The sequence below is a fragment of the Balaenoptera borealis genome (genome assembly GCF_965194805.1).
Source record: "Balaenoptera borealis genome assembly, chromosome: 10".
NCBI classification, from domain to species: domain Eukaryota; kingdom Metazoa; phylum Chordata; class Mammalia; order Artiodactyla; family Balaenopteridae; genus Balaenoptera; species Balaenoptera borealis.
Window position 1 is genome coordinate 58,146,453 of NC_138874.1, and position 13,632 is coordinate 58,160,084.

At 34.4% G+C, this 13,632-nt stretch overlaps 1 protein-coding gene across 4 annotated transcripts in view; it reads right to left on the reverse strand.

Annotated features, from left to right (window-relative positions):
* Positions 1-9,507: 9,507 nt before the first annotated feature.
* P4HA1 (prolyl 4-hydroxylase subunit alpha 1) overlaps positions 9,508-13,632 on the reverse strand; it is an 85,866-nt gene continuing 81,741 nt past the window's right edge. For all 4 annotated transcript variants that reach the window (XM_082406871.1, XM_082406870.1, XM_082406873.1 and 1 more), the window contains exons 13-15: positions 12,667-12,735; positions 12,084-12,180; positions 9,508-10,621 (exon numbers count right to left, since the gene is read on the reverse strand). In XM_082406871.1, coding sequence (XP_082262997.1) covers positions 10,551-10,621; positions 12,084-12,180; positions 12,667-12,735 — 237 coding nt within the window. In that variant the 3' untranslated portion in view covers positions 9,508-10,550. The remainder of the gene's footprint in view (positions 10,622-12,083; positions 12,181-12,666; positions 12,736-13,632) is intronic.

The following is a 13,632-nucleotide window of genomic DNA, read 5'->3' on the forward strand; positions in this document are numbered from 1 at the left end:
TCTCTGGTACACAATGTGCTCTTTCAATATATAGTTTTAAACGTTTTTGTCTTAAGAAAGTATTGTGTCCGTCCCAGCCTACTGATAGTGACGCTATTGGGTAGGAATGCCTGAGACACTTGCCTGGGTCCCTATTACTTGTGGGAGCCCCTGCAGATGTTTTCTGGACTGGAGCCAATGTTGTGGCTGGACCAGCCCTTGTGGTTCTTACTATGATTGCAGGGAGCACCTCAGCCAAAACCATCAGGGAACTTTGAAGAACAAGATTACTCAAATATCCTAGAGGGTACACAGCACTACCAAGGGCCACACAGTAGGTCACGGGTAGAGTGGGAGGGAGGGAGCACAAACCTGGTGGTCTGCCTTTATTAAGTTCTGAGGGTGGGGTGCCTGAGATTTTGTGGGTTCACTCTTTATTGGCAAGCTTCAAGTATAAGAGTGGGAATAGGGCATGGGAAGTGAAAAGCAGGTATGCTCCAGTGGTCATTTATCTAGGACACAGGGCTTTCTAAAAGGGAAACTTCATGTGTGGGGAAGCCTGATTCCTTATCTAGTTGTTTTGCTTGTAGCTGTGTCATATAGCTGGCAATATGGTTATTCAAGATGGATGCCTTTGAAATGGATGTCTCAGCACTCAAAAGCTTAATGTCAGGCATACTACAGACAATTTTCTTGAAATATAACTTTTAAGCATGATTCTCTTTACTTGGTTTTGTTGTTTATTTAGGGATTCCCATTATCTCTGTTAGATCTTCTTTGCTTATTTTCAGTTTCATTTTCTTTTGGATTGTTTTATTAATTTCTTTTTTATTTTAAAAACTGTCCTCCTTTTTATCTTTTATTTATCCATTTATCTGTTGATGGACACTTGGGCTGCTTCCACCTTTTGGCTCTTGTAAATACTGCTGCTATTAAAGTGAGTGTACAAATAAATATCTCTTTGAGTCTCTGCTTTCCTTACTTTAGGATATATACCCAGAAGAGGACTATATAGTGGCTAAACTATTTTACATTCCCACCAGCGATGTGTGAAGATTCCAATTTCTCCACAGCCTCACCAACACTTGTTATTTTTTATTTTTTATGATAATAGTCATCTTAAAGAGTGTGAGAGTTTATCTCATTGTGGTTTTGAGTTGCATTTCCCTAGTCATTAGTGATGTTGAGCATCTTTTCATGTGTTGATTAGACATTTGTATTTCTTCTTTGGAGAAATGTCTATTCAAGTCCTTGATCTTTTTTTTTAAATTGGGTTATATTTTGTTGAGTTATGTGGATTTATTTCTAGGCTCTCTATTCTATACTAATTGTCTATGTCTTCATGCCAGTATCACACTATTTTGATTACTGTAGCTTTGTAGTAAGTTTTGAAATCAGGAAGTGTGAGACTTCTATTGTTACTCCTTTTCAAGATTATTTTGGCTATTTAGGGTCCCTTTTGATTCCATATTAATTTTATTTATTTATTTTTTTGAAGTATAGTTGATTTACAATGTTGTGTTAATTACTGTTGTACAGCAAAGTGATTCAGTTATACAATATATACATTCTTTTTTTCATATTGTTTTCCATTATGGTTTATCATAGGATTTTGTACATAGTTCTCTGTGCCATACAGTAGTAGGACCTTGCTGCTTATCCCATATATAAAAGCCTACATGTGCTAACCCCAATCTTCCAATCCATCCCTCCCACAACCCTCTCCCCCTTGACAACCACCAGTCTGTTCTCAATGTCCGTGATTCTGTTTCATAGATAGGTTCATTTGTGCCGTATTTTAGATTCCACATATAAGTGATATCACATGGTATTTGTCTTTCTCTGTCTGACTTACTTCACTTAGTATGATAATCTCTAGTTGTATCCATGTTGCTGCAAATGGCATTATTTTGTTCTTTTTATGGCTGAGTAGTATTCCACTGTATATATGTACCACATCTTCTTGATCCATTCATCTGTTGGTGGACATTTAGCTTGTTTCCATGTCTTGGCTATTGTGAATAGTGCTGCTATGAACATAGGCGTGCATGTATCCTTTAGAATTATAGTTTTGTCTGGCTATATGCCCAGGAGTGGGATTGCTGGATCATATGGTAATTCTATTTTTAGTTTTCTGAGGAACCGCCATACTATTTTCCACAGTGGCTGCACCAACTTACATTCCCACCAACAGTGTAGGAGGGTTCCCTTTTTTCCTCACCCTCTTCAGCATTTGTTATTTGTAGACTCTTTAATGATGGCCATTCTGACTGGTGTGAGGTGGTACCTCATTGTAGTTTTTTTTTTTTTAAATCCAAATTAATTTAAATTCTAAATTTCCCCCCTTTCTGAGCTTGGGCCTACTTCAGGCTGGAAAACTAGCAGCAGTTTCTGACCCCTCTGGGTTGGGTCGAGGAGAGGTAGAATGGGGGAGAGAGCAGTGGCCGGTGCTGCTGTAATTGGGCCATCATGTGGTGACGGTTGTCTGTGGAGGTGGTGTGCACAAGGGGGGCCCTTCTGCTCATTGTAGTTTTGACTTGCATTTGTCTAATAATTAGCAACGTTGAGCATCTTTTCATGTGCCTATTGGCCATCTTTATGTTTTCTTTGGAGAAATGTCTATTTAAATCTTCTGCCCATTTTTGGATAGGGTTGTTTATTTTGTTATTGAGTTGTATGAACTGTTTGTGTATTTTGGAAATTAAGCCCTTGTCGATTGCATCATCTGCAAATTATTTTCTCCCATTCTGTGAGTTGTCTTTTCATTTTGCTTATGGTTTCCTTTGCTGTGCAAAAGCTTGTAAGTTTAAGTCCCATTTGTTTATTTTCATTTTCATTTCTATTGCCTTGGGAGACTGACCTAAGAAAACATTGGTATGATTTACGTCAGAGAATGTTTTGCCTGTTTTCTCTTCTAGGAGTTTTATGGTGTCGTGCCTTATGTTTAAGCCTTTAAGCCATTTTGAGTTTATTTTTGTGTATGGTGAGAGGGTGTATTCTAACTTCATTGATTTACATGTGGCTGTCCAACTTTCCCAGCACCACTTGCTGAAGAGACTGTTTTTTTCCCATTGTATATTCTTGCCTCCTTTGTCAAAGATTAATTGACTGTAGGTGTGTGGGTTTATTTCAGGGCTCTCTCTCTATTCTGTTCCATTGATCTGTATGTCTGTTTTTGTGCCAGTACCACGCTGTTTGGATTACTGTAGATTTGTAGTATCTTCTGAAGTCTGGGAGGGTTATGCCTCTGGCTTTGTTATTTTTCTTCAGGATTGCTTTGGTGATTCTGTGTCTTTTTTGGTTTATATGAATTTTAGGATTATTTTTTCTAGTTCCATGAAAAAGGTCATGAGTAATTTGATAGGGATTGCATTAAATCTGTAGATTGCTTTGGGTAGTATGGCCATTTTAATAATATTCTTCCAATCCAAAAGCATGAGATATCTTTCCATTTCCTTGAATCATCTTCAAATTCTTCTATTAATGTTTTATAGTTCTCAGCATATAAGTCTTTCACCTCCTTGGTCAGCTTTATTCCTAAGTATTTTATTTTTGGGGGTGTGATTTTAAAAGGTATTTTTTTTTACATTCCCTTTCTGATATTTCATTGTTGGCATAAAGAAATGCAGCCAATTTCTGTATGTTAATCTTGTATTCTGCTACCTTGCTGAATTCGTTTATCAGTTCTAGTAGTTTTTGTGTGGAGTCTTTAGGGTTTTCTACATACAATATCATACCAGCTGCATATAATGATAATTTTACCTCATCCTTTCCAATTTGGATATCTTTTCTTTTTCTTGTCTGACTGCTGTGGTTAGGACTTCCAATACTATGTTGAATAGAAGAGGTGAGAGTGGGGATACTTGTCTTGTTCCAGGTTTTATCAGGAAGGATTTCAGCTTTTCACCAGTGAGTATTATATTGGATGTGGATTTGTCATAAATAGCTTTTATTGTCTTGAGATCTGCTCCCTCTATACCCACATATTAATTTTATGATGGGTAAAAAAAAATCATTGGGATTTTGATAGGGAATATATTTTCCCATCCTTTTGCTTCCAACTTATGCATGTCTTTAGATAAAGTGAGTCTCTTTAAGACAGCATATACTTAGGTCGTGTTTTTTATCCATTATGTCAATTTACGTCTTTTGATCGGGGAGTTTAATCCATTTACATTTAAAGTAATTACTGCTAGGGATGGCAAAATTACTTTTGCCATTTTTTCTTTATATCTTTCTTTATATCTTATATTTCCTCTATTACTGCCTTCTTTTCTGTTTACTTTCTTTGTAATGACACGTTTTGATTACTTTTCATTTCCTTTTGTGTATATTCTATAGATACTTTTATGGTTAGCACGTGGACTACACATAACATCCTAAAGTTATAACAATCTAATCTGAATTAATACCAGTTTCTGCAACCCCACACAAAAACTCTACCCCTTTACAGATCCACTCCCCTTTATGTTAATGAAGTCACAAATTCAGCTTTATATATTGTACTCATTAACATATTTATAATTTTTTATGCATTTGTCTTCTAAATCCTCTAGGAAAAAAGAGTGGAGTTGTAAACCAAAATCACAATGTTGATTTTTCTGTTGTTCCATGTATTTACCTTTATTATAGATATTTATATTTTCATATGATTTCCAGTCAATGTCCAGAGTCCTTTTAACTTGAAGCATTTCTTGTAGGGCAGGTCAAGAGGTAATGAACTCCCTCAGCTTTTATTTATCTGGAAATGTCTTAATTTCTCCCTCATTTTTGTAGAATAGATTTACTATGTACTATGATTATAATATGTCTTAGGGTTTTCTCTGAGTTTATCCTACTTGGAATTCTTTATAAACTTCTGGAATTTGTCAATCCATGACTACAAATTTGGGAAATAATTGACAATTATTTTTTCAAATGATCTCTCAGAAATTTTCTTTCTTCCTCAGGGATTCACATAATGTATATACTGGGCTGTTTGATAGTGTCATGTAAGTCCCATTGGCTCTGTTCACTTTTCTTCATTCTTTCTGCTCCTTGGACTTGACTTGATAATTTGAAATGACCTGTCCCCAAGTTTGCTGATTTATTCCTCTGCCTATTTGAACCTGCTGTTGAACCCCTTTAGTGAATTTTTCAATTCACTTATTTATTTTTCAGCTCTAGAATTATTGTTGGTTCTTTTAAACTAATTTCATAATTTTTATCCTTTTGTTGATATTCTTATTTTGTTCATATATCGTTTTCTGGCTTCTTTTAGCTCTTTGTCTATGTTCTTCTTCAGCTCTTTGAGCATATTTAAAACAGGTGTTTTAAACTCTTAGTTTAGTACATCCAGTGTCTGTGTTTCTTCAGGGATGGTTTCTTCCAATTAATTTTTTCCCTCTGAATGGGAGAAATGAGAAATGTTTTCCTGTTTCTATGTATGCTTTGTGATTTGTGTGTGTGTGGTGGTGGGGGGGTGCTGAAAGTTAGGTACTTGAAAGAGTAGCCTCTCCCAGTCTTTGCAGAAGAGCATATTTGAATCCTTGGGATCAGCATGGGGTTCAAGGTCTTTTCTTGGCATGCATCTTGCCTGGACCTTTGTTGATGCTTTTCTCCATCTCCCCATATACATGGCTGCTTTTTAAAGTCTTGTTTTCCCTGGAAGTCTCATCCAGCCACTTTTCAGGGCCTTCTATTGTATTCCACTACCTGTAATCTCTTGCATCAGGCTACTCCAGGTCTGTCGTTCCTCTGCAGCTTTAACAAGCAGTGTCTGATGCTTCCCAGGGCTTTTCCCAGCTATACCCTTTTCCTTCTGAGCTCTGAATTAAGTGAAAAAGACCAGTCCTTCATGCAGCTTCCAGACAGATTAAAAGGTTACAAACAAGATCTGCTCTGCTCCTTCTGGTTAAAGATAAAAACTGGGAATGGGGCAGCTACTTCCTCCCACCTGTGCTGTACCAGGTTTGGGGTGAGGCAAGGTTAAGTAAAAACACTGTGAAATTTCCTACCACTTTGAACATGGCTTTTTCTTAACTTGGCTTTCACTTGGTTAATTTAAACCTTTGGCTGTTTTCCAGACCTCTATAAAGTTACTTCATCCAGGCTCTAGTTGCTGGTTTCATGTTTCCATGGGGGAACAAAGGTCTGGAGCTTCCTAGTCCACTAGCTTCCTCTAGAACCGATGTTCTTAAATATGTCTTATACCAACAAGAATAAGTCACATTAAGTTTAAGTGGTCTTAGAACTAGAGGAAATGTTGATCCACATCTATCACCCTAAGGACAGTATGTTGATTCCTTGATACATTATATGCTAAGCTAATTAATATTCTGAATTGTTTTTGCCATTATGCCATGACATAAAAAGTCTGCTCCCACTCCCCCACCAAGATCCAAACCACAGATATGAAACTCTTTAGTGCTGTTAAAAATGTAGAATCAAACAAAATTTGTACTGTTCTAGAGCAATGCTATTTAAAGCCAGTTCTCACTGAGATATAAGGAGCTTGTACCACAATGTAAATAACACACTGCTTTCTTCATCTTGATAATCTTGCTATGAAAAAAGTCAACTGAACAAAACCATGTAGTTATGGATGTACTGTATTTACATTTTGATGTAATCTCCTTATCTCATTGTGGAACAGTAAGTAACAAACCCCATGGCAACTCTTTTGCAAGCCACACTCTAAGTAGGACTGTTTCAGAGCACTTTTAATGATTGCCTTACTTCAACTTTTCCATAGACTATTTTCCTATAGTTGCAGAATTAAAAAGGGAATGTGGGAAAGATAACACTGATTATTTTTAATAAGAACTTTTTTCCAATCTCATGATAAAAATCTGAAAGGTGTTTCATGTTACAGAGCCTTAACTTTTGTGCCTTTTAAATGTAAAGTAAAAATAGAACATAACTTACTTTATAGGTGAATTTAATTATTTCATCTTCTAAGAGTTAACAACTATAAGGTTATTTACATAATATGATTTAACCCATGAGATATCCAAACCCATGTAAAACCTATATTGCAATGGAGCTTGATTACGTTTATGACTTTAAGGTAGATATTAAAATAATAATTTTGGCTCTTTGTAGACTTAAATAAGTGAATGCCTTTTCTAGAAGAAATTGACTAAAGATAAAATTCATCTCCCTAAAAAGCCATGAAATGTCAAGGTGTACATCACTCTACATATTCTCTTTAAAATGTTCTATTCTGAATCTTTTAAAGTGCTTAGCCTAAAACAGATTTGTATTATAAACAACCCTGTTAGGAATTGGAACAACCAAATGACAAAATTTAAGGATTTTCTTTTTTCAGATTTTAGAGCTCATTTTATCTGTGATTATCTTGTTTTGTACAACTGACTTCAATAGAACAGTGCTGCAATGGGAATTCAACAAGGCCTCAAAAAGGATATAAAGACTACCACTCCTTTTCAGTGGTTCCTTTTATTTAAACTTTCACATTTGATAAAACTACCTATTAATTTTTTTTTTTTTACAACTTAGTCTTCCTGCATCAAAATGTATATTTAATTGAAGGCTACATTCACACAGAAAGTAAACTTCCAAGTCCTCAAATAAAAGTCAATAAAGCAGGCAGCCAAGAAATTTATGGTTCTACTACAGTTACTTTTGCAAAACTCATTAGTGTGGTAGAAAAATATCCAAGGACATTAGGAAATTGGAATATGAAATCTATTTCATTCTGATAAATCTGATAATTTAATAAACAGTACTCTCTAGTGCTGACAATTCATTCTTATTTCTCTAAGTTACCCAATACTGCTCCTGCTAAATAACAAACTTTTACCCCAGTGAAGTAAGTGCTGCCAAGAGAAGGGATTGGTTCTCGTGCTGCTGGGCATCCAGACTAAGATGTCATTTTTCCTTCCGCTTTCTCCTAGCAATCTCCATTTCATAATTCTGTTTATTCCTTCTCAAGTGATTTAGTTATTTAATCATGATTGGGTATTTGTTGTTGTTGTTATTTTGGTATTACACTGTAAGTTTCTTAATGGCAGCCATCTAGTCATTCAATTGTTTAGCTCATTAGGCCCTACACATGGGTTGTTCATTTTTCAGCTATATGGACTTAAGTGGAAACCTGGCATGGAATTTACATATAACCAGCAACACATGACTCTGTAAGGATATTTAGATTCTTCTCAGCAGCAATAATATATATCTTATATACACACACATATATAAGGTATTATATTTTTATATGTGTGTGTGTTTACTGCTTACAACAACTCTTCTCAATCCTTTTATATTGCAGTAACCATTTTATTATAAATTCACCAAAGTATATGGTTGGTTGTGTCTTTCATTACTGCATTTACCATCTAGCTTTCTGAAGAATCTTAAAGTCACTTCATTATTTTTTTAAATAATCCTAGTAGGTTATTACATAGTTATGACATTTACTTACCCTGCTGATTGAGTGTTCTGGTGGATACTTCAGTTAACTCCAGTTAACTTCAGTTAACTTGGTGATACTGGTGATAACTCATGGTTAAAGTTAATGAATGATGAAACTTCCAATCTTAAAGGATGGACACTTAGGGTTGGTGAGGAAACCACAGTTTCCACATTTTCCAATGATAGCTCTAGCCCTCATTTATTTTAAAGTTCAGCATAAAAAAAAAGGATTGCAAAGTTTGATACTGGAATATTTTTCTCCTTTTCATTTGGAAAGAAAAATAGTTGGTAATTATGAAACTTAGGAGGGTTCTGTAAGACCTAACACTGACAAGAGTTTACCAATCCCTGTGTGGGGTTTGGGGTTGAATATAATGAAATTTGTAAGATTATGGAATATGTTGTTTCCGTGTGAAATAGATATTTTTTATTCTACTTTCTAAAACACGTGGCAATTAAGGATTAGTATCCTTTCTTTGAACACCCATTTTATTTCTTCAATTTTGAATTTACATTGCTTCCATCTAAAAAAGATTTTTAAAAAATCTGTGGTCACAAAATCTGATTAGATTAATGAACTTAATTCTCAATATTTCTTACTAAAATACTTGTAGTGGAACAAAGGATAGTTCGGAGAAATAAAGTTCACAGTTCACTTTTTTAAAAAAATGGTGAAGTAATACCCTCTTTCCCAGAGAATTAACCAAATTCTTCCTTATTTAAATACTGCATAAAGGATAAAGAGCCCTTATGTGAACTATGATTCACCATAAGAAATATAAAGGTTAAAGGGTCAATTAACATACTTCATTAGGTTCAGAGCTTTCTACTACCATACCATGTATTTGAACAACAGAAAATCTTAAGTAGCATTACTGTAAAAGCTCCATAACCATAGTAATAAAGTTGTAGAGCTCCCTTTGAAGGTAACATATTTTGATTGATTAAATATCTGAAAGTGAAAAGAGCCTTAATTTTCTACCATAACAATGTGACTTTAGAGTGAATGAAAATCAGGAGGATAAATCTAAGTCCTAATTCTAAAGAAATAATCTGTTATTGCTATAGCACACATTCACATTTAAATACGAAAAATACCACACAGAAAACGGAAACATTTAAAAAAAAAAAGATTTAAGATCATAAATAGGTCACTGTTGTCACAACACATTTCAGAATTGAAAAAACAAACATTTTGGCTTTTTAGGAAAAACTCCTTTTTTATCAATTCCCTCATCATTGAAAGGACTTGTACATTTTAAAATTTCCAGTCTCCTAAGGCACGATATTTTTTTAATCCGAATGCCAACATCATCATCCCCCGCTGTAGGTAGCTGAAATAAGAGGCAAGGAATTAGCACTAAGAAAAACAGTAAAATTTTTTGGACAAAATCATCAGTCATTTAAGAAAAACAAGAAACAGACTAAGTCATGATCATTTTAGTTAAGAAGGCCCAGTCTTTTAATGTAGGACCTTCTGTTAAAATTTTTTTTTTAAATCAAAGTATTGTAACTCAGATTTAATTCACCACAGAGGAGCTAGGAAAGAAGGGGATTGGTAAAGTAAAGCATACTTTAAAAATGACTTGGGAGAAAAAAAATCAAATTAGAATAGCATATGGAGGGGCAAACATTGTATGGAACCCAGTTTACAGGGCTAATTTATTCCTAGTCTTCAGGCAGATCCAGAAGGGAGTTAAGACTAGGTAAACATAATACCTAGGTACATACTATACGGCATCTGTTCCTTAATCACACGGACCATTCTAGCCTACCACCCACCAACTGAGATGTACTGAAATACTATAATCAGATGCTTAAATAGTATTTTTTATCCAACCAAAAAAAGTTCTTTAAAATATACCATAAATGTAAAAATTCCTCATTTTTTTTTTTACCCTGCCTTGCTTTGTCCTCTGTGATACCAAATGAACTTTAAGGTTTCATATGTAAGATGTGGTGTTTTAAGTGTTACTTTTAAAAGAAAAAAAAAACCCACAAAGTTAGTGATTGTCCACAGATGAAACATGGGATGAGGTTCATGACTGAATCAATCATGGAGTGTTAGTCAATTGTAAACTCTTCAAAGTTAAGACTGGGACATGTGTGTATCAGACACATTAGAGTACAACAGGAGAAAAAGAGAAGTCTGTTTGTCATTCCAATTCCGACAAGGTGCATGGTCTTCGAAATTCCTGTCCACGTTCATGGAGCCATTTATTGGATACTGTGAAAGAAAATAATATATTAATGTCCCCCACTATCTAACTAGTATTTAATTAACTCCTAGGAGCTAGGACTATAATGAAGTTTCTACAGGGGCTAAAAAAGTTCAAGACCAAAACCAGACAAAGACAGATGCTACTTAGGCTGTCTTTTTAAGAACTTCACTAAATGCTGGAAATAAAAAAGATTTTATATATATGTATGTACATTTGAGAATCTGTGCATGTGTATTTCCTAAAGTTTCTAATGTTCAATGTAAGACTTGAGATGTAGGTACAGACAGAACAAAACACTGTTTTACTTGTTTGCAAAATACCACTTCTAATACAAAGACATTTTAAAAGTGAACACAACTCTATGATTAATCTCTCATATTATGTGCTCATCAAGTTTCCTTTGTTCCAAGATACTGTTTTTTAATATACCCCAAAAGGAATTAATTTCTTTCTCCTCCTCCTTCTATATCATAGAACCCAATCAATGGCATCAACATGTATAAGATATTTAAACTAGCACTCATTAATTCTTAACTACTTTGTTACCTTTCTTAGCCCGTGTATCCAATCTTTTATTCATCAAACCCTGCTGATTTTACTTCTATGATCTCTTCAATCTATTCTTTGCTCTCCAAACCTTTTGCTGCTGCCTTAGTCCAGGCTTTTATCATCACCCATTTAGACAACAGAAAACAGCCTTCTAAACTCATCTCTCCTCCACTAGCCTCTCTTCATTCTAGTCCAGTGGTTCTCAAACATTAGTAATCATCAGGGGAGTTCTTTTAAATCCTGATGGTCAGGTATCACTCCTTAATCTTGCTATGTCCAATACGGTAGCCTCTAGACACATGTAGCTACTAAGCACTTGAAGTGTGGAATGTGGCCAAGTGACACATACGGAAATAGATACATGGGGTTAAATAAATCTATATAAAAACAAGTTCACCCATTTCTTTCTTTCTTTTTTTTTTTTTTAATGTGGCCAGTCCTATACTTGCATGAACCGGAGAGTACCTCTCTAGCCTCATATGATTCCTGGCCCTGGTCCCTAACATGCCTGGAAAACTACTGCTCTATCTTCAAGACTAAATATAAAAATTAAACTTCGAAGAAGCCTCCCTAAATGTAAGTAGTTACTGTCTTCTGTTTATATCTTTGTATTAGTATCTACTACAAGAGACAACTGTGAACCCCATGAGAGGAAGATTCAACTTTGAGTAAATTAACATTTCTTAAATAATAAGTGGAAATAGTGTTAAAAATGTCATAAAAAATCTGATCTGCTGAAAGCAAATTTATATTAAGATCAGAAACTTGCTTGGTTGAATCCCTTTCAGTGTTAAAGTCATAGTAGGCAAATCTGTCAGGATTTTTTTTTTTACTTTCTTTTAAGATGTAAATTATAATTATTTTTAAATAAGAGACAAAAATCACAAATTCTATTAAGAGAATATAGGAAATATTTACCCCATTTGTTTCCAACCAGCACTGGACAGGCTGCATGCCGTGTACTATAATCTCCTTCTCCACTGGCAAACAGATTATACCAGAAAACAGCAGTTCCCTGTGGAAAATACAAAATTATCCCCAAACAAAGTATCAGGTTATTGCTTTTTATAGTAACTAAATTTTCCTCTGTTCTATGGAAATAATTCTCTATGGCAGCACTATATCTTCCTCTAATATAGTTCTGAAGGTATCATATAATCTACAAAATTTTGGTGATCACATGAAAGCATTAATATCAGCGTTACTTAATAAAAAAGTGTATTTGCCAAAGCTAACACATCTTACAATAGCAAGTATCATATGGAACCCATTTTAGAAATGAAAACTTCTAAATACTAATCCCTCGTTGTTCATACCTTTAGGTACTCATGGTAAATTGTACAATATCTAAAATTTTCCCTAGACATAATGTAGTCTTTAAGTATACTACCTTTAAAAATGTTATTTACTACTTAGACTATGAAATATAGGTGCATATATTCCTCAGGAAAAAAATACAGAGGACCCCCCCTCCCAAATTAAAATAACAAACTAAGCTTACCTTTTTGGGCCAAACACTAGCTCCTACTTCAGGAAAAACAGTGGCTCCTCCTGCTGACACATCACTCATCTAATAAGAGATGAGAGTATTATCGAAAGTGCTGGTAGAATAAAGTTAAACATGCCACTGTGAGGTAGATTTGATACTAAATACTAGAATGAGAATATCTGGACTTCTACTTACATAAATGGGTTTGTGCATGCTAGTCAGTTTCTAAAAAATACGATGCTATTTAGGTTTACATAGATATATAAAAGCAAAGGAAAGACGAAGTTAGCAAGGGAGATTGGGGTATAATTTGGGATAGCTATTTCTTTTATAGCCAGAGGTAAAAAGAGATGATTTAAAACTGACAAATCAAGTAACATGGGGTATAAATATGTATTCTATAGCACTAGAATATCATCTCCACGGGGGCAGGAATTTTCATCTGTTTTGTTTATTGCTGAGAATAGCCTCAAAACAGTAGGTATTCAATAAATATTTAAATAAGTGAATTCAAACAAAATAGAAGTAAAAACACCAAGAGAAAAGTAATAAACTAAAACCAGTTTTGTCATTTCTCATGGTAGGGTAGCAACACATATTAACTAAAAAATACAAGATTAAAAGATTTATAAAGTTATATTCTTTTTTTTTTTAAGTTATATTCTTAATGGTGAATTAGAATAAAAACACAAACCTTCCAAATTAACTGAAGAAGCACATGCATAAAATGAGGCAAAGGGAAACACAGATCATATAGTGAAGATTTTTTTCAAAAACAACGTAAGTAGAATGTAGAGTCAGACTAATGTATCACAAAGCAAAATCCAACTCTATGCTATATTCAAGAGTCACATCTAAAACAAGTGATTTATAGGCAAATGCTGTACCAAAGAAGAGTTTGATCTTAGTATCAACCACAGTTTAAAGCTAAAGGCATTCAGTGATATAAAGAAGTGTATTTTACCATGATAAATATAT